The following is a 26,706-nucleotide window of genomic DNA, read 5'->3' on the forward strand; positions in this document are numbered from 1 at the left end:
ATAGCTAGTTGACAACCCACTCTTATATTAAATGTAAACTGGTTGTGTGTCTAATATATCATTTTGAGGAAGGTAAATTACTATTTATTTATTAGGCTTAGGCAAGGATTTTTATATATATTTTCTGCAGGGCTTATGGTGTATGTTTGCGCGTGTGTGCGTGTTTTTCGTTTCGTTTTGTTTTGTTTATTGTATCTACTGTTGGGTATGGACACACCCTGCTGCTCCTCCACATCTGAAATTCCTAACGGAAAAATAAAGTCATTTTAATTTGAATTGAATTGGATTGAATGAATTCAAGTTAGGACTATATTGTTGAATAGGCCAATTGGTCTGTAGTTGTGAAATGTCCTTGTATATATTTGATGAATTCTAATCTTATTTGTTTCCACATAATGAAGGCTTAAAAGGGATAAAAGGGAGAGTACAAACCATCTCTCATATTTCTATAAACTTATTTGCGATTATAGTCAATGTCTGTTTTTTTGTTTTATTGTATTTGGTTCAGTAATATTGCAACCATTAATAGCGTTTCGATGTAACACTAAACGATCAATTGTTTAATTACAAGCTTGACTAAAAGGCAGGCTGTCAACTTCCGGACTACAAAAATAACACCACACTGTATATTCTCTGATGGGGTCGAATTGCTCATGACCAACGAGGACGATCCTTTCAGCGGAGACACCAACACCGCTTCACGACCTGCCGTGTAGGGGGGTCTGGGGGGGACGAAATCTTTTGTCAAATAAAACAGCTGGCAATCGTCTTTTTTATTTTTGCAACCAAGAAAGCATCTACAGCTTTGCGGTTTCGTGGCCTCTCCTCATCTGGAATCGTCTTTACACACACTGGCACTGCACCGGGACGGACGTGGATTTGTTTCTAATGGACCCTGCGCCTGTATCTCCTTTGTCGTTCTGACCGGTCTCTCACTCGCCTTCGGGGAGAGTATAAATACAGTATAAAGACTTTGGGATCACACAGAGGCAAGTGCAAGAACCAGTAGACGCGTCTTGAACCCGATGACGCTTTCCTGAACCGTTAACGCCTGGAGCACGTCTGTACACTGTTACACGTCCGTTACACGCCTCACGTCTGAGGCAGACACACTGCCGGCCACGGTGGAAACAGCCTAAGATCCTTTTAACGAGGTGAGTTTATTTTTTTAATTTTACATTTTCCTTTTATGTGGTTGCACTGGGTTGTTGCTATGATAATTAGGTTCACTATTGGACATTTCGTGGCATAATAGGAGGAATCGAGGGCATCGTTATGTCTCTGGCAGTTTGTAGACCATCTCCTCAGCCAGCTATAGAGGCTGTGGTGGACACAATAACTTGACGTTATCTCCCCCTGCTGCTTATCGTCTCATAGTCCGTTCTTTCTTGTATTTGCTCCCCATCGTCGCACGTATCTGCCGGTTTCACAGATTCTTGTTTATTTCCCCGTCCCACCTACTTAGTTCCTCTGCACCCTAATTTCCGTTTCGTATTATCCCCTCACCCACTTTCCCCCTCTTCTGTTCACCCCGTTACCCCTCCCTCGTCCTTCTTCCTGCCAGTGTTGCTAAGATACGGCTTCAGCCACAGCCCATTGAAGCATAGTTTTAGGGGAAAGTACCTTAACAAAAGCTTAAGATAGAGCGAGATTACTTATTCAAATTAGCCTACTTTAAGACTGATGTGGCGCTCTGATTTTTGCATATAGTTTAATTGCATAACCTCTATGAATATATTTTAATATTTCTTCATACAACAATATTGGGCAAATTTGAAATCTATCAGTGGTGGAAATAGGCATCTCCTGTGCTCACTCTTCATGTGTTGATCCATGTGCCATGATTGTTCTCTTTGTGATGAATCGTTAGAAAGTGGCAGTAGTAGGCCGTAGAGACTGCACACAAACACAGCCTCGTATAGAGCTGAGAGCAGCAACGCACAAAGCAGTGGGGGGTGGGAGCTCCAGAATAGCGTCTCTTATCATCATGAGACATGAAATGTAGGCCAACATAAATCGTCCAAGTAGCGGCGCATAATCAGCTTCGAACCCGAAACTAACTGTAAGCAAGCACACTGTTACACTTGTGACTGAATCCAACTGCATTTCCCATGACTTGTGTATTCACTCTGGGTGAGAAGTACCGTTGCAAAAAAGAGTGAATAACCTCACCAAGATAGCAACCTGACGCAGGCCACAGGTGGATCCAACTAACACATGGTTTATGTTAGTCCACTCAGTCATATTGAACTCTTCTAGAGGGGTTACTGTCAACTATCCATTGTGCCCAAACCATCTAGTTTTTATTTAAATTAAGATAAAGCAGAACTAAACCAAACTTTATGAAATAATTGTATCAAGCTAAAACTATAATCAGATAGAAATACAAATTGCATCGAAGATTTAAAGCCAAGTTAAGAAAACAAATATACCTCACTTTGAAGAGACTTACTGCAAGGAAAATAGCAATGTCCATGAACTAGACATTGACCAAACATTAACTGGCCCATCACTTGACATTATAGAGAATGGAATGCATCGATTATGAAGAGGGAAAGAATACCATTTCCAGCACAGTACGTTTCCCAAGTATGTGTTTGAACTGGTCGAGGTCCAAGGAAAACCAGAGTCCTGGTCGAGGTCCAAGGGAAAGCAGAGTCCTGGGGCTTTGCTGGGAGTGCTGAGCAGAACTTGAACCCAGTGAACACAGGGAAATATCGGTAACAGGAGAATGCAAAGGAAAGACAAATGACAAATCAAGTCAAGTTAGAGTCAAGTTAGAACAAGGTAAAGAGTCAAGTTAGAACAAGATAAAACAGAATATTGTCATTCTGTAATTGTTTGTTTTGCAGTGGGCTACAACGTCAGAAAGGATTTTTAGAGCTTCAATCATTGACGCCAGATCGCGCAGTGACAATTAAGTCCAGAGGCATACAGTCGTGCAAGACCGTTTTAGAGGGAAACATTTGAGAAATTCAGCTTTAGGTTTTCTGTGACTGTGTAAACGGCACAGATGGCGAACTCACACATATCACTGCATCACCTGTATGTGCAATTCAAGGTCTCTGGGAAAATCTGTAATGCCTGTAATGCCCTGTTATACTGTTACACAGCATTGTCTTTATACTCTTGACAATAAAGTTGAATTCTAATCTAAAGTAGTTGTAGGTCTTCATTATTATACAAAAGGAATGGCCTCCAGGCAATTCAAGTGTGATGTAAACCCCCAAAGGCTCCCTCTGATTGCATCACATCTTCAAACTGTTTCACAATACTGACACAAATTTTTCTACAAACCTAAAAACGAATCAGATTTTTCCGGGTTACTTGAGAGGAATTATTTGTGTTCTATCTTTCCATGGCTACTGGCCATAGCTTCTGTCTAAGCCTGCATCCAAAATACCAAAACAGACAAGCAGTTTTGAACCCATTTGTATTGAGCCCAAAACGTGAAACTTACATGACATGTTAAACACAGAGATAACATTAATGAATGACAATCCAATATTTGAGCAGTTTTCGGGAAACCATCCGAACCATGATACCAATTGAAATTGACTGGTAATCTTCTCTAATGGCAATATGATGACTGAATACTAAAACACCAGGGTGATTAAAATTCAGAACATGAAACACTTGACCGCTCAGCACAAATGGCTTACTTCTAACTTCCTTGTTAAGGAGGCTGGGGGCATTCAGCAAAGACAAATAACCAATGGTAGTCAATGATATCTGACCAGGCCTTTTGTGTAGGAATTGTCTGGTGTAAGTCTCTCTCTCTCTCTCTCTCTCTCTCTCTCTCTCTCTCTCTCTCTCTCTCTCTCTCTCTCTCTCTCTCTCTCTCTCTCTCTCTCTCTCTCTCTCTCTCTCTCTCTCTCTCTCAAATTGTGATTTAGACGCTCTAGCCTATTCAGTATTGTATTTGAATAAGATGTGTAGTTTATACTCCTGCATTTAAATTATATCTAGAATAATTTATTCGGTTTATATTCACTCAATTTGATTGCAGTATATGTGCATCAATTTTGAGGAAAACCAACACACCCTTAATTCCAAACTTAAAGTAGGTTCATCCTTAACCTTGGTAACAAACAGGGTTTTGTTTGGATCTACATCTCAAAAGTGCATCCTCTTTTTGGATCTTGATTCTCTTTCGTTTTTAAGGCCTTTCATCTGTGCTTTGATACAGGCTGGGCTGCTGTCGATCAGGCATTCATTTCTATTCCCCAACACCCCCCACCCACCCCAGCCCTCTGTGAAGTATTTGAAGGCACTCATGGGAGAAACTGAAGGAGACCTTTAGTGGGGTTTTTTTAGGTCTAGTTAATCAATGTCCTGTCAAGACCAGAGATTAAGGGCTTTTAAAAACCGAACAAGACTTGAATGAGATATGCATTTAATACGTTTTCCTTCCTTGATTGATCTAGCATGCCACACAAAACATTGTCCCTGCCTTTCACTAGAGAAAATAACAAACCACTTTCCGACCATGGCTAGGTTCACAACTAATAGGGAGAGAGAAACTCAGCTTTTTTTCTTCCATAGTGGTGCATTGCTTGTTTCAACAAAATATACTCTGTTTCTCTTGATATGTGTGCTTCGTCTCTTCCACATGTAAGCAAAAAGAAAAAAGCATCTGTTAAGCTCAGCCAGCAAGAAATAATTTATTCTGTGATTATGTCTATTTTTCCCCCCCCAAAGAACATGATGGTATGTCCTTGTACTTGATGACCCTATACTCTGAACATTACGTGTTGGCTCTCTGCTGGTTTGTTGAGGTGTCACGTTTTAAATTCCTACAAGGCTCCTGCTCTACTGTCATCCCAGCTACTCAGGTTAATGCCTGGAAAATGTGCAGACTCACACACATTTGGATCTGCAAGGATGATTACATCCTGATACGAACCTAAGACCGATAGCAAAATAAAAACTGATTTTCTCTTACTTAGCCATTGGTAAAAGAGCCATATTGGGGCCGCCATTCGCTTCAATAGTTATAATTTGCAGAGGCCAGAACCTAGCTGCTGCGTTAGACACAGCTGAGGGGACAGAATGCATAGCACTGTGTCCTGTATTGAGTGCATACAGATAAGTCAATACCAAAGCAATTTAATCTCTGTCTTTTGTGTCCCAAAGTTTATTTTATGTTCAGTAGTATGGACTATGCTTAGGCAAAAGCCTTAGCTTTAAAATGCTGCTCAGCACTTTTCCTAATTTGATTGGCTAGGCCTTCAATCTGGAAGACATGGGGGCAAGGGGGGGGGGGGGGGGGGGGGGGGGGGGGGGAATTGGCACGGGACTATATCTGTCCATTTCCTAGCCCAAACATCCTCTAGTGCCCCTTTTAATGTGCTTAAAAGCTGAACGATTAAATGTGTACTATGGTCGTCTTTATAGGAACATGTTCTAGTCCTTGAATGTACTCTTCACTCTTTACTTTACAAGCACTTGTCATCCGACCTTGAATATCCCTAAAACGTACAGACAGTGCTGTGTGGGATAGAGATCAAAATGGTGCAGCACGGAAGTCAGAGTCTTCCTGGGTAAAGGGCAGAGAGGTAAAATGGAGAGCAGCTGTGACAGACGCTGGCTGGACTCCTGAGGGGCAGGAGAAGGGGGTGGAGGTGGTGTCATCCCATCGAGTAATGGAGACCTAAATGTGCACTCATGACAGGGATGACGGAGAGAGCGGGACGGACGGGGCTTCACTGATCTTTGAGAGTGCAATCTGTGTGGACAAAGTGTTTGTGAAGAGGAGAGAGCTTTTAAACATTGTGTAGAATAACCTTGGGACTTAACCCTGCCATTGAATGACATTGGGAGTAAATGCAGCCACATAGCTGCCATTTAACGACTGATATAGAGTGGTTTGAAAGGTTGTTTGTTTCAAATGGTTTGTTTGACATGGGGGCAGTATGATGGAGCATATCAATAGCCTTTTGGACATGTTGCCAACCAGCTAGAGAACAATGACGGAGGTGCAGTTGTACTTGTGGGACAGCCATTCAATCATTCCCCTGCATCAGGCCTTATCAGCCGCAAGGTAATTAAAAATATGGATTTTATCAAAGGTCCACCACTACACATCAAATAAATGAATGGATGGATGGAGTTAACTTTTTGTCAGTTATGTGGCCGTTATTTTAATGTTTCCAGCTGAAAAAATACATTGTCGGTAAAGAAAAAAGAGCTTTTCCAGGCACTGACACTGTGTAATAGTATAATCAAGGCCTGCTTGATTACACAGCGGAATAAAGTGAGGATTGGAGAAACACACATTCCCTTAATTCCCCTGAGGAGAGTTTCCATGACAACGTAACATTTTCAGCACAGACCAGGGCCGCTTCGTTTCAGTTGATAAAACTACTTGAATTAACATTTCAAGCAACCTGTTACTTGCTTTATGCTTGCCTTGTTTGGCAAGGAGAAAACATTTTAGTTCAGATTTCCCCTTCCCGTCCCCTTGTTATGAAGACAGGTTGACGATTATGGGTTCTAGGATGCTATACCATACATCATGAATGCTTATTTAAAAAGGATTATCGTTAAAATGGCTAAGGGTTGGGAACTTTTCTAAAATATCCCATGTAGTCATTCTTCAAAATGGCACCTTGATAGCCACATTCAAGGGCACAGCTGTAATTTTTCCCATGCAGGTAAATTATATCCTTCTTAACAAAACTGTAAGGGGTGCGAGGGAAAAGGGAGGTTTACTTTCGGACCTGTCGGCACCGGTAAATATGAAGAATGACATTGTGCCATCGGCCAAGGCTGACGCGTGGTCTGGAAGAGATTGGAGATATAGGAAAGGGCTTGAATGATGTGTGAAGAATGTGTTAACCTGTCATGGCTGGAGACACGCAAACAACAGCAACGGCAGTGATGTGAGAAGATAGAGAAACTATGCAATCTGCAAGGGACGAAAGAAAAGGGAGAAATTTTATTCTGCTTCTTTATTGTTATGGATAATAGAGGCAGAGTTAACATACAGTCTCCTACCCTTTGCTGACTCCCTCAAGAAGAACCTTTTATTCATTACCCAATTCAAACCCAACTGTAATTCCTGCTTATTTTGGCTGTTAAATTCAGCCAAACCTGATATTTAGTGCCTAATATTTGTAATTAATTAGGAGGAGTTGTGCACCTATTAACTTAACACTTGGTCGACTAGTCTATAAACAGCAACATTTTTCAAACCGTGGCGAGATCGTAATTAATGGCAATTCTTAACTGACAAAAGGCGATTTAAACAAAGGCTGACTGAAAGCAAGCTAGCTGACAAAGACTCGTCAGTCACCACCAAAAATGCTAATTGATCTGTTTTTTTACCTTAAAGCCATTACCACTAATTGCATCTTTTGTTATGGCACTTGCTCTAACATAAAAAAAAAAGTGAAAGTGAAAGAGAACGGTTTAGACGGCGCCCGTTGCAAATACATTTCAAACACGCTTCTGCTAATCCAGTAATGAAATGTGGATGGAAGAAGCAAATCGTTAAAGAAACACGGCATTTTAAAGCCAAAGTAGTCAGCCAGCTTTTATGAAAATGTGGTAATGCATTTGTTACAAAGATTAGTCTAGCTCTCTGAAAAAATATAGGGTTGGCTGTTTGTAAGGGCTATGAATAGCCCAGCCAATGGGCTAGCCTTAGCGAACTGGGAGACAAATCTATCTAACCTAAAAACACAACAGAATTCAGACAACTCTACAAGCGGTGAGAAATATTTTAGGATTAGTTTAGATGTAGTGCTGTATAGTGCTATGCGCTGGCTGTTGAGTTACAGTTTTCCAGACAAGCTCCCGATTTTTAAATCCCCACAGAAACCCAAGTGCTCAATGGAAACTTACCATAAGAGCAGAGGCCCAACGGGATCCATGGGGTCAACATGGGGATACCGTGTATCAATGATCAACATGATAGAGTGAAATGGTTCCAAAACAAACCAGAACACTGGATTCAAACTTTCAAAATGTTGTGAAATCTCTATGTTCAGAACGGAGAACTGCTCCAGTCAGTCCTCTTTGTATCAGCTGGACAGCTCAGGTGTACCCAGTTCACCGGACAAGGTGATGGAAAAACAAACCCTCTTAGACATTAGATCTTAAATATCCCCCATATTGATTGAACTGTGTTGTGTTGGGTATCTATTTTCCCATGTTGAGGCTTCTTACCCAGAATTACAGAAACAGAGGATGTGCACAGCAATCGCTGCATAATATCTTCATAACACAGCGCGTCATAAAAACAGCACTGAGTGGTCGCACTAGGGCTTCTGCTGGAGTCAGTCGAGCCACCAAAGGTGACTGTTAATATCGCTTTGGTGTGGAATTTCCTTCGGGAGGCTTGGGTGAATGCATGCCAGCAGAGCACTGAAGCTAACCTGCCTCATCTGTCACTTGCTTCACCTCCGCCTCATGCCAGCAGGTACTGTTTGACTGTTTTTTTTGCCTTAGAAAGTGGACTCTCTTTAATAATCCACAGACGTATGTGTGTGTGTGTGTGTGTGTGTGTGTGTGTGTGTGTGTGTGTGTGTGTGTGTGTGTGTGTGTGCGTGCGTGCGTGCGTGCGTGCGTGCGTGCGTGCGTGCGTGCGTGCGTGCGTGCGTGCGTGCGTGCGTGCGTGCGTGCGTGCGTGCGTGCGTGCGTGCGTGCGTGCGTGCGTGCGTTCGTGCGTGCGTGCGTGCGTGCGTGCGTGTGTGCGGGGGGGGGGGGGGGGGGGGTGCGTGTGCGTATATGCATGCATCTAGCTTAGTTAATCAATTGATGCCTTAATCTGAGATGATTAGAGACACGTGCCGGTCATGTTTTCTACTGTACATTTATAAACAACATTGTAGGCAGACCAAAGAATCCTGTGTGTGCCAGTTGACCCCTTGTTGATCTCACAAGAAGACACACGCATTCAATCAACGGATGACACTAGCTTAAAGTGTAAAAAAAGAAAAGAAGCAGAGGTTATGCTGTTGCCTTGACGACATCGAGTCACAGCTGCCTGCTGCTATGGCAATGTATCAAAAAGAGGAGAGAGGAAAATAATCGCTCATTTCGGGGCGGCTTTTTTGTGTGTGTGTGTGTGTGTGTGTGTGTGTGTGTGTGTGTGTGTGTGTGTGTGTGTGTGTGTGTGTGTGTGTGTGTGTGTGTGTGTGTGTGTGTGTGTGTGTGTGCACAGCAAGGGAGGACCACAAAAGCTTGCTCAGTACTTTCTTTTGCAGCAGCAGCAAGACTTTCAAACCTGTTGCCCTTCCCTCTCTGCAAGGAACCATTTGTTTCTAAATGCAACCCTTCTTACACAACATACAACATTACAATGAGGGGAATGCTTAATACGACCAACCGCCAAGCTCGGGGAACGTAAAGGAGGTGGAAGATAGAAGCAAGAATATGTGGGTTGCATGAATTTCCGGCAGGGGGTTAGCGTGGGCTATCCATTAGACAAAACGGCACAGAAAAAAAAAGAAAGAGAAAAGAGAGGGGGAGTGGTTGAATACAAAAAGACAGGGAAAGCCTGATTGAAATGGTAAAAGGAATTAGAAGAGGTTGACTGCTCTACATAACATTGAGCCACAGGAGCCCTATATATTTTGGAGATGATGAAGATGGGGGTGGTGGGGCACTAGGACGAGGAATATGCATCGTGAGATTAAAGCGGTATTTGGTGAGCTGGAGGGATTGCTGTATGGTCGCAAAGGAGTAAGCCACGCTCTCCATTTTCTTTCTTGTCTTGTCCCTGCAGGTCTCTAGAGGAACCGGATCCCGGTCTTCGTCAGTCTGATGTTCCTGAAAGAGGCACGCAAAGATCAAGCAACCCCCTCTACAACACACAAACACACACACAAACACACACACACACACACACACACACACACTGTATTCCAGGGCTCCACAGGAGAATAACCGTGCTGTTTTCTGCAAATGCTGTTGAAAGATAGCAAAACAGTACCTAATATAAACGCACGCACACAAACACACACACACACTTGCGTGCACATGAACAAAATTAAACCATCACAACTGGCAAGCTGAATGGGTCGATAAGGTAAAACCTGAACCAATATCTGCACTCCCCAAAACACACACACACACACACACACACACACACGGCGCAGGAGGACAGATGCTTCCTTGTCTCGTCCTCTGACACTCTATTCTGAGCCAGCTGGAGAGAAGATGGGATTGGGGGTTGATGGGTTCCATCTTCTTTGCTTCTTTCCCTGCCATACTCGTTCTCCCCAAGGCTGTGGGTTCCCCGTCGGGCTGTCTGTCCTCGCCGGCTAAGCCCTCATCCTACAAACAATACATATCCTTGTCAATCCCTGTGTAATACTGTGTAATTGCTTGGCTGAAGTGGGAGTTGTTTACCCTTTTCCGGTGACGCAACCAGCCCCCTACCCGCTAATCACCAAACCCTGTGTCACTGAACTACATGGTGTACATGTAGAAACAGAGTGGGCGGAGATACGATTTTGTTGTTTGATATTTTTGTCCAGGACTGAGGAGACTATGCGACTGAAGAGCCTTAAATATAGGTCTGTGAGACTCGTGGGTGGGCGACCCTCCCTATAGGGTAAGGCATACTTAACCCACACCCTGACCCCAGGCCAAGGGAGCCAGACACGCGGAGAGAGGGATATACCTCGATACAGGAGTAGAGGACAGACGGAAGACAAACAAAAGGCAGAACTGTGGAAAGATAAAGAGAGAGAGAGAGGTATGCAGGGAGCACAGAGAAGTGTTTGTGTTTGAGGCAGTGTTTGACTGACGAGAAAGAAAGCAGCCGGACGGAAGAAAAGAAAAAGAGAAATGAAACTAAGAAACGGTAAAAGAAGCGCAGAGGGGGAGGAATTAGTATCGCTGAAGGATGACTAGCGACGCCATGGAACACCTTTAGGGCTGGAACAACTCCCTACTCCTCCCTCCCTCTCACCCGGTCTGCTGGCTTTCTCTGCTTGACTGCTACAGTGCAACAAAGAGCGCGAGAGAGAGAGAGAGAGAGAGAGCGCGTTCAGCGGAGGTAGTCTCGGCAGCCAGTCGGATGCCAGTGGCTCTGAGTAAGGACTACATACGTCGTCGAGAAGGATTCCACCAGAGGTCTGGCGTCGCTCCCGACGCACTGACAGACGGAATAAGATCAGCCGCCAGAGACACGGCTTCAGGACTCCCACAGAGCGGCTGGGAACGATAAGGACAAAACTACAACCCAAGCACCGAAAACTAACGAAAAAAAGACTCCTCTGATCCTCCCGGAGGGGGTTGAGGCGGAGTGAACGTGAGAAAAAAAGAGTGTTACTTCTGTGCATGGGATGACCAAAGAGCTCCTCCACGCAGAGAGAGACAGAGAGAGAGAGAGAGACCCAGAGAGAAACAGGTTTGGAGCGTTGACAGAGAGAGGGAATCACAGAGCCAGAGCGTGTGCGCGTGGCAGCGCAGCGGGAGAACACAGGGCTTGAGCGGGAGACGTGTACGGCGTCCCCGTCGCTGCGTTTGCCCCAGCTCGGCCGGTAGCTGGAGGCAGAGGAGGGCGGGGGAGGCGGGGGGGGGGGGGGGGGGGGAGGTGCGCTTGTCAGGGCAAAGGAAGCCAAACAAGGCGGAGGCGGGGGGAAAAGCTGTGCCCAGTCATCCCAGCCCCGCCGAACACGGCTGGGTGGTTGTTAAGCCCGGGCAGCCGGGGGGAAAGAGGCGGGGGAAGAGGCAGGGGTGGGCACGGTGGCAGGCCAAGGGCCGGGGGCATGGCCGTGGGGGGGCCGCGTCCCGTCCGCCACGCTGCAGCGGGACAGACGCCCGGGCTGGGCCGCATGGAGTCCCTGGGGCGGGGGGCTGACCAGAGGAGCCCCCTGGCTGTCGGAGCTCAGGCCCTGGGCGGGTGGAGGTGGTGGAGGCAAGGGGGGGGCGGGAGGTAACTTAGGCCCGGATGGAGGCCTGGAGAAGGGGAGCGAGAGAGGAGGAGGAGGAGGAGGGGGAGGGGGGGGCGTGAGGTGCTCCAGGAGAGCGTGCGTCCTGCTGAGCTCGCTGGCCGTGGTCTTCCTCACCTCGCTCTTCTTCTCCGTGTCGCTGCGCGGTGCCGTGGGCTTCAACTACCTGGAGGCGCCCGGCTGGGAGGAGTCCCGGCGGGTGAAGCTGGTGCCTAGCTACGCCGGCGCCCGGCGCCCGGCGCTGCCCGCCGACAGCGCCGGCGGCGGTGGCGTCGGCCCCCCCCAGCAGAGGACGTGCGCCTGCCCGCGCTGCGTGGGCGACCCGGGGGTCTCCGACTGGTTCGATGAGAACTACGAGCCGGACATCGCCCCGGTGTGGACCAAGGACAACATCGAGCTGCCCTCCGATGTGTACTACTGGTGGGTGGTAAGTCACTGCAGCACTACGTACCTTACGTCATGGGAGGGCTGTGTGGATATGAACGGGGTGGCCTGCGCTATTGGGAGTTTCTGTTTGTGTTTTGTGATGGAGGAAGCTGTGTGTGTGTGTGTGTGTGTGTGTGTGTGTGTGTGTGTGTGTGTGTGTGTGTGTGTGTGTGTGTGTGTGTGTGTGTGTGTGTGTGTGTGTGTGTGTGTGTGTGTGTGTGTACCTATGTTTACATATACTGTACACTTTCTCCAGCACATTCAACCACAACATTGAAGAAATTCAAAAAAATGTCTTTCCAGTTTTATTTTTGTGCATGCGCGTCTATGTTTGCCCTTCTGTCTGTCTGGATCTGTTTGTGTGTACGTGTGGGTGTGTGGGTGTCTGCTCACCCCATTCCTAATTTTTCTCTGCTCCTTCCTCGTTTTGCTCTTTTTATGTATCATTGTGGAGCCAACTAGATTCTTGGAGAGAGAAAGAGAGACAGAGACAAACAGACAGACAGACAGAAAGACAGAGAGAAAGGGAGCGAGAGAGAGAGAGAGAGAGAGAGAGAGAGAGAGAGAGAGAGAGAGAGAGCAAGACGTACTCCAAGCACTTACTTAATTATTCTTGGTAAAACAGTATGTGGGGGTGTGTAGGCGGGTACGTGCTTGCACTTATATTTGAATGTGACTGCTCAAATTGCTTTTCACACGTTGACCCACTGGTGTTTAACGCAACGCTCAAGGACACCTCGGCAGCGTGAGCCCGGAGGAGGTGGGGGATTGAGCGAGCAGACGTCCTATAGCTGGACATCTGCTCCGACTCTTTATAAAGGGTGGGAGGCGGGCGGGGGCTGGTAGACCGAGATGTGAGACTGGAAAGAAATGTAAAAGACTGGAGAGACGGAATGAAGAAAACATGCGCAGGGACCTTAAGAGGAACAGATGATGACAGATTTTGGGAATCATGAAGCGGAGCGGGTGGAAAGTAATGAAAAAGGGTCAAACGTGGCAGAGATGAGAGCTAGGGAACAGATTGGACAGAGGATGAATTAAAGGAGAGAAGCAGGCTTGAGGGGACGGTTGTAAACAGAGAGAAAGGAGGAGGGATGGACAGGGCGAGGGAATACAGCCCTGGAGACAGATGACTAGTTTAAAGGCCATGATTTACGGCATTAAACATACTGCTCTCTTAGGAGTGCTTTTATCTCAGATCAAACCAATATCTTCCCCCAGCTTCCCTTTAAAACCACATCTCCCTTCCTTTAGAGAATTTTGTTGCCATCAGTTAAAAAAAATGAGGATATAACCCCTTGTAGAGTAAATGTCGACTCTGCAGTAGCCTTGAGTGAACGGTTATATAACTATCAACTGTTCGGCTCGGTTCCACTGCTTTCTACCTATTTATCCAGATGGTCCAACATGTTCTTCATGAAAAGTTTCAACAGGCTGGTTCTGCTGGCGGAAGAACATTCTGCGCTCGGGGCTCAGCATTTCGATGATCTGAACCTGATCATGAATTAATAATAATGAAGCACAGAGCAAAATGTTCTCTAGCTGTGTGTATAAAAGGTGAGCACACCCGGTTAAGCATTAGTTATTCTGGTGGCTGTGGGGAAATAATCCAGCGGAACTGAACGCGTGTGCCAGTTGATTCCCGCATGTACGCACGCAGTCTTCTTCAAATAAACACTTTCCTACGTGTTCTGGCGGGGGCTCAAATAGAACAGAGATTAGGGAGAGCATAGTGTGGATAGGACAAAAAATCTAGGAAAATTAAAATGAAACAAGGCCAAAAGCTTTGGGATTATCATATGCTTGAAAATGTCAACATAAACGCTTACACATTTGGTTGCCTTGTGTCGTTGTGTACACATCAGTAGGCACAGACAGGATCAAGCCCTTACCACGGGTCCATCCTAACTTGGTAATTTTTTTCAATATATATATATATAGAATGTGTATTTATACACAGTGTCGGAGACATGTCTCAGTCGCTGCTGCTGTTGCTGCATTAAACATGCGTCCCCACACAGCAACCACAGAGACTAGACCTACAGTAGATAGAGCTGCAATATATACATTCCACACCCACACAAATTAACGTCGACGAGCGTGCATCAACCCGATGATAAAATATCAATTCTTTGTGGAGAGACAACCCCATATTGGATTTATAATGGAGGGAAAGCATCCTTATTCCATATGGAAACACATGTATCCATTGTTGTTTGATTGAGTGGGGCAGTGCTGTGTGGCAGATTTCCATGACAATGTCGCTGTGTGAATCATCATGTGGGTGACGATTGGAATGAGGTCGCTCAGTACTGGAAAAAACGGACTTGAAAAAAATTGAAGGGAAAATGGAAGGGAAGTACGACGGGAAATAATGATCAGTTCTAGGCATGGTGAGGCCACACAGACATTAAAGATGTGTTCAGATATTGAAGACCATGCGTGACGTCACATTTAAGAGGATAGACCAATGGCTAAACCAACCCAGCTGAACATAAACACTTCAGAAGCAAACTCCTTATGCGAGGGAAGCTAATAGTTAATGCAGATGAAAAACCGAATGTCTTATTGAGCTTAGAGAATGGAATGTTAAACCTGTACCGTAAAGTGCTTGTGTGCAGAAGGAAAGAGCAAAGTATTTTAACCTTAACAGCGTGTGACGCAGCCACTCACATTCTTTCATTCACACCAAACATCTTTTGCCCTCCCTGCCTCTCTCATTTTATTAATCTTAAAACCTCTCATCTTATTCTGTTCTTGTTCTTTTCCTTGTGAAAGCTGGGGGTCTTAATGAAGGTGATCTTTTTATATTTAGCTCTATTGATAGGGGTCTGAGTAAGCCTTTCAGGGAATATAATACTTGGCTTGCAGTAATTCCTGCAGATGGGAAGAAAGCAAAGTAACATAATGTTCAGATTTCAAAAGCAAAAGCAAGTTCTAACACGATGATCAAATCATGACGGGATAATCAGATGTTAAAGATAATAAAAAAGATAAGTAAGATTGGCTGGCATACAGTGGGTTGTTTTCATTTCAGTTTCTACATCTGTTTGGCCTTTTGGGAATTTAATACGATTTTTTAAGTAGAGTATAAAGTTTATTGCATTTATTTCCTTTTTTTTTGCCCACCGTTACTAGTTCCACATCCTGTTTGTGCTTTATGTCCATCCGACCCCTCTGTTGGTTTAGGGTTAGGGCCTATGTGGAACCAGCCACTCACATGGCCTTTCCTCAGCCATAACAAACACATGTGGTCATGAAACCCATTGAACATTGAACCTTGCTTGTTTGTGTCTTTTTCTAGATGCTCCAGCCCCAGTTCAAGCCCCACAGTATCCACCAGGTGCTACTGAGGTTGTTCCAGGTAATGTATATTACTCCAGTGCCTCTCTCTTTAATTCAATGACTTAACTGGAACCCGCCCGCAATCAATGCCTTGACACACTCACGCCCTCGGTCAGTTTGATTCAAACAAAGCACTGTGCCGGTTCATTCATTAATATCTTTGAAACGATGGCAATATTTTCCTTTGTCTGGCAGTTCTTGATAAAGCAGTGTCAGGCTATTTACTGCAGAGACCGAGGATTAAATGTCTCGAATGGCTAGGCGAGATGAAGTTTCTGAAGAAAGGAGCATAATTATTATTCACATCTGCACTCATGGTGCCACTCTAGTAAAATACATTCTCTCATGCCGACTTTACAGACTGTCTGGCAGTATGTAAATGCGAGCCAAATAGTTTTACAGAACCGTGAGTGCTTATACTTCTAGCATGAGTGGCCCCAGTGGGAGTTAAACCCCGGGCAGTGTGAGTGCCGGCCTCTACCAGTTGAGTTGGTTAGTAATAGCCTACAATAACAATGAACACAGCTACTGTAGTAATCGTTGGGTCATCACAGTGTTCTTGCCCTGATGGCCGTGACATCCCAAGGACATGTGCTCTGAACGCCTGGTCCTCCCCCTAGTGCCGGCTTAATGGAGTGACAAGTGTCCTCCAGGGTCAACCTCACTCACAGGGCCGTAATTGCGGTGATAAAGTGGCCAACCTGATTGGCTGCGGTCATTTGGTTTGTCGGATCATTGGCCTTCAAATCCATACGGGGGTTGAAGTCGAATTGAACCCAGAAGCAAGTCATTATCCTCTCAGGAAGGAACGCCTGGAACGGGATCCACTCAACCAATGACCCAGTCATTATCCTCTCAAGAAGGAACGCCTGGAACGGGATCCACTCAACCAATGACCCAGTCATTATCCTCTCAAGAAGGAACGCCTGGAACAGGATCCACTCAACCCAGAACCCAGTCATTATCCTCTCAGGAAGGAACGCCTGGAACGGGATCCACTCAACCCAGAACCCAATCTCTATCCTCTCAAGAAGGAACGCCTGGAACAGGATCCACTCAACCCAGAACCCAATCTCTATCCTCTCAAGAAGGAACGCCTGGAACGGGATCCGCTCTAGGACTCCGAGTGGCGAGACATACACTCAAGCATGTTTCAGAGGGAGCGATATTAGTTTCAGTGACATTGGTTTTAGCAGCAAGAGCAAAGAAAGAGGGACGGACTTCTGATAGAGGGATATCTGTTTCATGAATATTAGCCAATTCTTCGTCAAGAAACAATCCAGTCAAACTCAAACCCCACAACTGTTGTTCTACTGGTCGTTTTCCCATTATTCTCTCTGATTCCTGTCCGTCTCTGAGCCCAGCGTCTTAACGGGGGTGGGCGGGCCGTCCCCTGCAGGTGATCCCGGGACACTCTCCGTACTCCTGGTGGGACCAGCAGCGCTGCCTGCGCTGCGCCGTGGTGGGGAACTCTGGGAACCTCCGCGGGGCCGCGTACGGCGCCGCCATCGACGGACACAACCACATCATGAGGTGAGGCGGGGGCCGGGGGGGCAGAGCCACAGAGGGGGGAGGGGGTGGGGAGGGTGGGAGTGGAGCCGGGGACGTGCTCAGACAATGGGGGGCAGTAGCTCAAGCAAAGAAGGAGGACCCCCCCCCCATTAATATGATCTTATACATTTATTATATTATTATTATATTTCGTAGCAGTAGTCAAACCTGCAACAATAAATTATGATTGTATATAATTATAGATATGAAAATGAGCCAAGGATGCCAGAGGGCCACTGTAGCCATGCCCCCGTGCAGTCTGGGTGGAATTATGTGTGCAGATATATTACTGACTAACACTACTGTCTGCCTGAACATATGCTGCCGAAATTGCCGTTTCCGCATGACTCACTGATGGCACAGTGTCTCATAAATGTAAAAATAATTTCTGGATGAAAGCAGTTAACTGCTGTTTCAAACACAGTTGTCATGCTTCTAAGAAGCTGTACTTCATATTTGAGTGTGTTCAGCCGTTGTCCCTGCAATTGTTTACGGTTGAGATGTGTCACAATGTGGACACAACAGAGTGTTCATAGAGCCTGTTGACCTATATTGACTTTGGCCCGTGTTCGAGTGGAGGAGAGAGCAAGAAGGTTGCAATGTGGACAGTGAATTATAGATCAATTCACCTGAAAGCGTGTGTTAAGGTCCATATTAGATGGACAGACACAGACACACAGTCAAACACAGATGCACAGTGAACACAGACACAGACGCTAACAACAGTCATCCATGGTGTAATCAAACACAATTGTCATGCTTCTAAGAAGCTGTACTCGTTTAGATCGTTTAGATCACTGGATATTCTGATAATGTATTTATTGATGCATTTATTTTCATTCATTCACTCATTATCTATTTATTTTGGGTTTCATTCACCATTGTTGTTGATCCAACAAGGAAGTCATTGTTGGCATGGACAATGGACGTTATGTTCATGCAGCTATACCAGAGCTTGTGTGTGTGTGTGCGTGTGTGTGTGTGTGTGTGTGTGCGTGTGCGTGTGCGTGTGCGTGCGTGCGTGCGTGCGTGCGTGCGTGCGTGCGTGCGTGGTGGGTGTGTCTGTGTGTGTGTGTGTGTGTGTGTGTGTGTGTGTGTGTGTGTGTGTGTGTGTGTCTGTGTCTGTGTCTGTGTCTGTGTGCTTACAATCAAGCATGCCTACATTCAGCCCACAGCTATCGGAGTCTGCAATCGACACATGTTAGGCTCTGTGGTATAATCAAGAAGCTCTTGTCGTAACGCGTACGATGTCCAATTATGCGAGGCGCACATCATGTTCATTGAGGATTTCGCACATGAAGTATCAACAGTTAAAGGCACATGGAATGATCTATATAATTTGCAAAAGCCATGCAATTACTTAACTATAGACCAGCTATGGAAACCAATTGCTTTCCCTACTCCCTGTGGCGTCCAAGTCACACATCTGCAGTGTTTTCCCCTTTTCCACCGACAAATAATCTGTTCGAAATTCATCAAACGAAGAATTAGCACACTAATCAAATGAGTTTCCCTTTTTCGGGGGGGAAGGGAAACACTATAATAAAGGGTTGATGTGGGGGATGGTGTTGTTGTGGGAATTAAAAATAAGATAACCACCCCCATCGTTGGTTCCAAGTTGACGGCATGTTATTCAAAGGAGGAATGAGGGAGATGAACGGGGAAAACAACTGAGGGATGAGGAGCAACAGATAGAGAGTACTGTGCTAATTAGGAGAGCAGGCAGCCATGGGCCCTAACAACTACGTGCATATTTGTGTTCAGTTAGCATTCACTGGCATCACCATCTATACAACTCTTTGAAAAGCGATGGTATTCAGTACACCAGCTTACCATGCTACTAAGTGGGATTCCAGAAGTCATTATTGTTGGAAGAACAATAAAAATAGGGCATATTTTTGCGGGCGCTTCTCATGTTACTTAAGGACATTTGTTGGAACCGTGTTCTATCTGCTCCTTACCAAGGTGGTTTACTCGTTAGTTACTCCACATGCTGGGCCATCATGACAACACACTAGCTCAATGTTTAGTCTGCGTTCCACTCTAAAAATAAGTATGCTCGACGGAAATATGTATAACGTCATGTTCTTTTCACGCCCTCTACACCACTACACCCCATGGCCATACTGGATACACGTGCCATGCTATTTAATTTAGACCTATTTCCACAACGATTCTACAAGATCCTTCTTCCGTCTGTCCGTCCCTCAGAATAAACCTGGCTCCCACAGTGGGCTACGAGGAGGACGCGGGAAGCCGGACCACCCACCACTTCATGTACCCCGAGAGTGCCAAGAACCTGGCCGCCAACGTCAGCTTCGTCCTGGTCCCCTTCAAGACCCTGGACCTGCTCTGGATCACCAGCGCCCTCTCCACAGGCCACATACGATTGTGAGGGGACGATGCAGAAAACACACACACATAGACACACACACGCACACACGTACATGCATGCAGACGCACGCATGAAGACAAACACACCCACAGCCTCACACACACACTGGAACATGCAGACACACACACGCACAGACTTGCATACACACGCGTGCAGACACACAAACTCACACACATAGACATAAAGACGCACACACTCATAGACATGCTCATAGACACACTGATATGCAGACACACACACACACACACACAATACACACACATCTACACACAGACATGGTGTCACAAAAACAGACATGCAGACACACACACAGATAGACATTCAGACACAAACCCATGCAGACACATACTCTCACAGACATGAGGCTCACACACACATTCGCACGCATGCCAAACTCCCAGATCCTTAACGTTTATATGAACGCATACTGTGCAAACAAGAGCAGAAGCCTCACAGCACTGAACAAAATGCACAACGATGGCTGCACACGATAGATCTGCCATGTGGCACAACACTGAATGCACTCAAGCACTTGGAACAGGATCACAGTAAATCAATGTAGAGCAAGGACCCAGAATGAGACAAAGGGAGCATGTTGCTGCTGATGCACACACGACAATACACAGGTACTGGCCTGGTTCTGTTCCGTCTCTAGTTATGAGCCTGCAGGAATCACAGGACTGGAATAGTCTGGCATATAATATCATATTAACAACTACAGAATCCATCATGAATACAACAACCCACTGTCCAATCCCCATCTTAATCATCAGTCTTCCCTTCCTCTCTCTCCCTACTTTGCCGTTTCTCTTTTCTTATATTTTTATCCCTTTCTCGCTGTCTTTCTTGCCGGCTCCCAGTACGTATGCTCCAGTCAAGCAGTTCCTCAGAGTGGACAAAGACAAGGTATGTGACATCAATGTTTAACGTCATCACTATTGCTATACACACACACACACACACAGAAACCAAAACCTGCCCATATGGCTACATACATATACGTACATTCATCCTAATATCTCGGCATCACACTCAACACTTTGGATTATGAGGGATCACCGCTTGCCTTTAATCATCCTCTGCTCTTATTTTAATCCATGAAATATTAATAAACCCCAAACTTAATCCCAACAACTCAAGGATGTCTGGGGAGCATCTCTTATTGGGCCAACATGGCACATTGTGAATGTTTTTAATAAAGCCCATTGAATATTTTCACATAAACTCAGCATCGCTTTTGGATTGAAATGCAAAAAGGAAAGCGCAGGAGGATCTTTAGCCGTCCTCCCCCCCTTCCCTTCTCCCCCCCTTCCCTTCTCCCCTCCTCCCCCTCTCCCCTCCTCTCCCTCCTCCCCCTCCTCCCCCTCTCCCTCCTCCCCCTCTCCCCTCCTCCCCCTCTCCCCTCCTCTCCCTCCTCCCCTCCTCTCCCTCCTCCCCTCCTCCCCTCCTCTCTCTCCTCTCCCTCCTCTCCCTCCTCCTCCTCTCCCTCCTCCCCTCCTCTCCCTCCTCCCCTCCTCCCCTCCTCTCTCTCCTCTCCCTCCTCTCCCTCCTCCTCCTCTCCCTCCTCCCCCTCTCCCCTCCTCTCCCTCCTCCCCCTCCTCCCCCCCTCCCCTTTCCCTGCTCAACACTTAATCCCTGAGGATCTGACGCATTCCCCCCGGTGTGGTCCCTGTCTGCCCCTCAGGTGCAGATCTTCAACCCGGCCTTCTTTAAGTACATCCACGACCGCTGGACCAAACACCACGGCCGCTACCCGTCCACCGGCCTGCTGGTGCTCTTCTTCGCCCTGCACGTCTGTGACGAGGTCAGCAGCCTTCACTCTTATTCTCACCCACTGTCTCACCTTCCTCTCTCTGCTCAATGAGGTCACTCTGAAATCCCTTACCCATCCCTTACCCCCCCCGCCTCCAGGTGAACGTGTTTGGCTTCGGGGCCGACAGTCGCGGTAACTGGCACCACTACTGGGAGCAGAACCGCTACTCTGGGGAGTTCCGCAAGACGGGGGTTCACGACGCCGACTACGAAGCGCAGATCATCCAGCGGCTGGCCAAGACCGGCAAGATAACAGTTTACCCCGGGAAGTAGAGGAGGAGGCACCGGACACGTGGTTATCGGTGGCCGCACAACCCAAAACAGCGGGGGGGGGGTCTTGAACGTATCTCCTAACCCACAGAATGTGGTGGGAGTGTGAACTACCAGTGAGTCCCCGGGTTTCAATTCGGAAGTTGGAACTTCTCAACAACTATTGGGAGCTTTGGGCTAATCCCCACTAATAGTTGAACAAGTTGTTTATGCCAAACGACAAAGGGAAAGTGGTTTCAGGAATTATTACAAAACACAGTGATTGTCCTGACTCCATAGGAACCAGCGTGGACTTCCTGCCCCCTGGTGGGGTCATTTTACCACATGAATCACACCAAGAACGGCACCATCAGTCGGCTCTTTCAGAGGAAACACCGCGGAAGAATTGAAAGTGAGAAGGACCCAAGCGATGTGCAAGCGAGGACCCACTGTTTGCTGCAGAGCCAATACCGTGGTACTTGCGTCTTGGCCCTGCCTCACCCTCACTTGTATTTAAGGCCTCCCTCCAAGACCTCTTAAATGGGCACAGGTTGGCTGTGGGACTGTGGAAGCAACCACAACCCAAACCCTTTGATATACGACAGATTGGGGACCTCGTGGAGCTCGCCGACGAACAGACTTTTAATTTAGAAGGCCGATGAGCAGCTGTGCCCTGCCCATCACAATCTAATCATCGGGGGGGGGGGGGGGGGGGGGGGGGACGACGACACATCACACTGTCTATTATGGGGAGCCTGCTCAGTTTGAGCTCCAGGATGGATGTTTGTGGACACACAAACATGTTTTGGGTTCAGTGTGTCCGGGTGTTCAATGGCTCTGGTTACCACTAACCCGCACACAATTTTAAGACTCTCAGTGAGTTATATCTGTGGTGCATCTTTTTGAGTGTACTGATGACATTATGTTTATTCTGGGACTTTGTTGTTGTTTAGACAGACAGACACACACACACACACACACACACACACACACACACACACACACACACACACACACACACACACACACACACACACACACACACACACACACACACACACACACAAACTGATTATCTGTATTCCTCTCTGGCGGGTTTCTGTGAGGGATTTGTCTTTTAAGTTGTAGAAGGTGCTGCTTAAGATAAGATACAGCAGACCCACGGCTTTGTAGAGTGAGTCTCTCTTTCTCTGTTTCTTTATTTTCTTGTCTGCCTTCCACCTCCAGCACACATTGAACTGAGCTGGTCAGGGGGGCCATCTATCGCCTTACACTCTGCCTCTTGACCCTGTTCTCATTGTAAAACTGCATTAGAGTTAGTTTCTTTATGTTCTTGTTAGCCATGGGCCAATGGATTTACCTTCTTCATTCATAAATTTTCCCCTTTCTTTCCTTCAAAGCTTAGTCAAGTTGTGGTGTTTTAAAGGTTGTGCCGCTTATAAACACTGTAGTTGAGTTAACTGTGGATAAATACAAGACACAACAGTACTACTTCTGGTATGATTTTACAGCTGATACAGCTTCAGACATGCCTTACAGGGTTAAGTTCCCTTTTTTTTTTAACAAACATTGGAATGTGCAGGTTTGGCTAATTAATTTCCTCCACACCCGATTTTGATGGTTTCACAGACTAGTATGTACTAACCTTTGAATGAATCAGCTAGCTCAATCAAACTATGGCACGGCTTACTTACTGGATGGCATTAATCAAGTATACAGCTACTGGAAAGGAAATGGCGAGATACAAAGACACACAAGGAAACTTTGTCTATCCAGCAATTTAGCATGAAAAGGTATCTGTCTGTGACGGCAATAAATGCAGTTAAGTTCTGTGCCTCCCATGTGATCAGCAGATATAAAATATTGTGTTATCATTTGACAGTATTGTATAACCATACCTTCAGTCTCCTGGGTGACCAATGTTTTACTACACATCATTTTGATGGACGTGTTTTTGAAATGATGCATAATGGTGTTCTTCTATAAGATGCTCTCTGTTGGGCTAGGCTCATTTTACAGTTCAGTCAGTTTAAGTGTGACTTGACTGAACACACACACACACACACACACACACACACACACACACACGTACACGCACATGCGTACACACACACACACACACACACTATTTACTATTCATGAGTAAATAGCACACCAAATATTCATGCTTTTGTGCCTTTTCCTGTCTGTGGCCATCGCCTCCAGATACTTTTCTTTCTGTAATTGCAGACCACATTACCCGCACACACACACACACACACACACACGCACACACACACACACACACACACACACACAAAAAACACACGCACCTCAGCCTGGCTGTGAGCTGTGCCTTTGAGCTGTACACAAATGTACAACACCGTAAACACACACAGACCCACACATGCATTGATGTATATGAAACACTGCCTTTTCCTGGCGTTATTGCCTGCAGGTTCAATTCCCATCTTCACGCTATGTAAATGTTGCTTATTTTCAACTGTAGACTCGAGATGTGAAGCAGTCCATCTGGAACTTGTTTGACATTATTAAGACTTTGGATGTTTTTTATGCATTTTCCTCCGTTTTATTGTTTTGATGGAAAACGTACAATCATTCTTGCAGGTATTAGCTTGTAGGTACCATCTTCTTGGCTTGTTCTTGCAGGTTAGTCCTTGCAGAAACATCATGTACCACATTCCTCACATTTTATTCGGTCTCTGGTGTTCATGGCGGGAACTGGACAGGCCATTCAAAGGTTTATTTTCTAACCGTCGATTTGCGTAAGGCTGAGCTCTGTCGACTTGGCGGCAGCAGATCCAGTGTGGGAGAGAACGAGGTGATTACAATATGTATTTTAATGGTGAAACAACACACTGGTACAATGCTGACACTGCACATTCTTAAGTAATTTGTCATCAGCAGTGGCTCATTGTCCAACTGTTAGGCCTATTACTCATGGTCCCCCCCTTCCTGACCTCCTAACCCCGGGGAATTGCTTTTAAAACAGTCAAGTTTCTCAAATGTGTTTTGGAAATAAAGCAATTTTTAGTTGACTTTTGGTGTTAGTTTGGAAAACTTAACAGCATACGGTAGTGGGGGAAAATTGGGTCTAAAAAATCACGGCACTTTTTTTTATTATTCCTGAATAGTCTGCCAGATGTTCGAGCAACACAGATTGTGATTTGAGGAGATATTTAGATCATTTTACACAGGCAGGCGAGGGAGTCCGTTGTCATGTTGAGATGACATTTAGAGATAGATAATGGCAACAAGATAAGTTACCCCGGCTGCTGCTTCTAACCAACAGCACACAAAACAAAGAAAAGAACAGATTGCTCCCAATTGTACCCGATCAGAAGAAGTGATTATGTGTACTTTAAGTGTTTAAGAGTACGATGTACTGTTCTGTCTGTGGGCATATACAGATGGAGCTAACACTATATTTTTAGCCATTTCTTTTTTTATCAAAACAAGACAAAAGGCTGCACATCTGATGCTCTTTGGCCTGGTACTATCAGCCAGTGCCCCCAAAAGATAGACAGAGCATACTTTGTTTCCGTGGTGCTCATAGAACCGTGCTCAAAAACACCTGCTACAGAGTCTGTCAGGTCTGCCCAAAGGTTGAGCTATTTGGGACCCAAGTTGTTTCATTCACCAAGTCGATTCTTAGACGTGATGTCTTGACGTGATAAGTCCTTAATAAGGCCGGTTCCCATGGCCCCTGCCTAGCAGACTGAAATTAGATCAGAAGAAAATATGGACATTAGTGATATGTCCCAATTTGTTGTTGCTTGGAAGGGGCAGTTTCTGCATACTTTTCTAGAGTGCCAAGAACTTGAAGTAGGACTTCATGAGGTTTCTAAACTTCAGAGACTGAGACAAACTTCAGACAAAGAATCTGCTTTTAGATCTATAGCATGAAAAGCTGATGTGTTTGTGCAGAGGAAACCAACTGATCTATTTAGACGCGTGTAAGGCTGTACAAATACAAATGAATAAAAATGTATCTAAGGGTGGATAAAGTAAATGTAATAAACTCAATGAAAATTATACAAAAAAACATTAATTCTGAAATAAATCAAAGCAGATCTTGATTATCACTGATCTCTGCATATCATGTTGAAAGGAAAGTAAACAAATTACTGAAAAAATAAATAAAATCCCTGAACATCGCTCATATGCCAGGTTTGTGCTAAACTGATCTAAATTTAGCAAAATAATGAATTTATAATAAAATTTGCTTAGGGAGAATAACTATCCGTTTCAGTGTTAGAGAAGGAACTAATTAATAAGAACTTTACAAGTATCTTCTTTAAATGATCAACAGTTATTTTTGACAACGTTGCAATCTGTATTGTCCTTGGTGAGTTAGAACATGAAAGGTACAACTTGTAATTGCTTCATTAGTTTGAGTCAGCCAAAGGCATTCCATGGTATTTTTTTATACATTTTACTTTAGTTGAAAACATTTCACAAGAGTTAGAGAAAGCTTACTCAGACAGATGGCATTTGTCATTACAGTGGTTTGTGTCTGAACTGGCTATACATCACAGTTCTGCTTAAACTGTTTTGTTCATGTCGCTGGATACATTTAATGTACTTACATTTAATTAAATATGTATGAAATGTTATCCGAGGCTGTTTGTATCTTATAAATAAAAGCTTATGAAACAATGTAGTCTTATTTCATGACAAAGTAGTTGTTAACCAATTTTGGCCAAACTCTGGAAGGTTAAACAGGTCATCTGTTTTCTTTCACTAGTGAGGTGCGGGTTGAAGATATTGCCCGGGAGTGGGTTATAATTTCTGAATAGTGGTCACAGAATATATTGCTTATCCATGGTCAAATCGACGGATAAAAGCTCTTTCCGATTGTACATCAGTAGTTGTAACATGTTGGATTACATGCTCACACTGGAAATATAAAAATAGATATTTCTGAAAGCTTTTCAAACATACACAAGATTTCATGGCTAAGAAATGGCTTAGTTGTGTCATTTGTGGCTTCTCCTATGCAGACTGAGCAGTGTAACT

General features: G+C 45.4%; 1 protein-coding gene and 1 long non-coding RNA gene across 2 annotated transcripts; both read left to right on the forward strand.

Annotated features, from left to right (window-relative positions):
* Window positions 1-613: 613 nt before the first annotated feature.
* On the forward strand, window positions 614-11,351 carry LOC115551083 (uncharacterized). The gene is made up of 2 exons (XR_003977976.1): window positions 614-1,154; window positions 9,734-11,351. It is a non-coding gene; the product is annotated as an uncharacterized LOC115551083 (long non-coding RNA).
* Window positions 11,352-11,658: 307 nt separating this feature from the next.
* st3gal2 (ST3 beta-galactoside alpha-2,3-sialyltransferase 2) lies at window positions 11,659-26,346 on the forward strand (the record flags this gene model as incomplete). The annotated part of the gene is made up of 7 exons (XM_030366140.1): window positions 11,659-12,336; window positions 15,640-15,699; window positions 17,080-17,213; window positions 19,443-19,622; window positions 20,487-20,532; window positions 21,311-21,430; window positions 21,538-26,346. Coding segments are annotated over 7 exons (1,392 nt in total), but the record flags the coding sequence as incomplete, so codon positions are not given.
* Between the last annotated feature and the right edge of the window lie 360 nt (window positions 26,347-26,706).

Source organism: Gadus morhua, chromosome 9 (assembly GCF_902167405.1).
Source record: "Gadus morhua chromosome 9, gadMor3.0, whole genome shotgun sequence".
Taxonomy (NCBI): Eukaryota; Metazoa; Chordata; class Actinopteri; order Gadiformes; family Gadidae; genus Gadus; species Gadus morhua.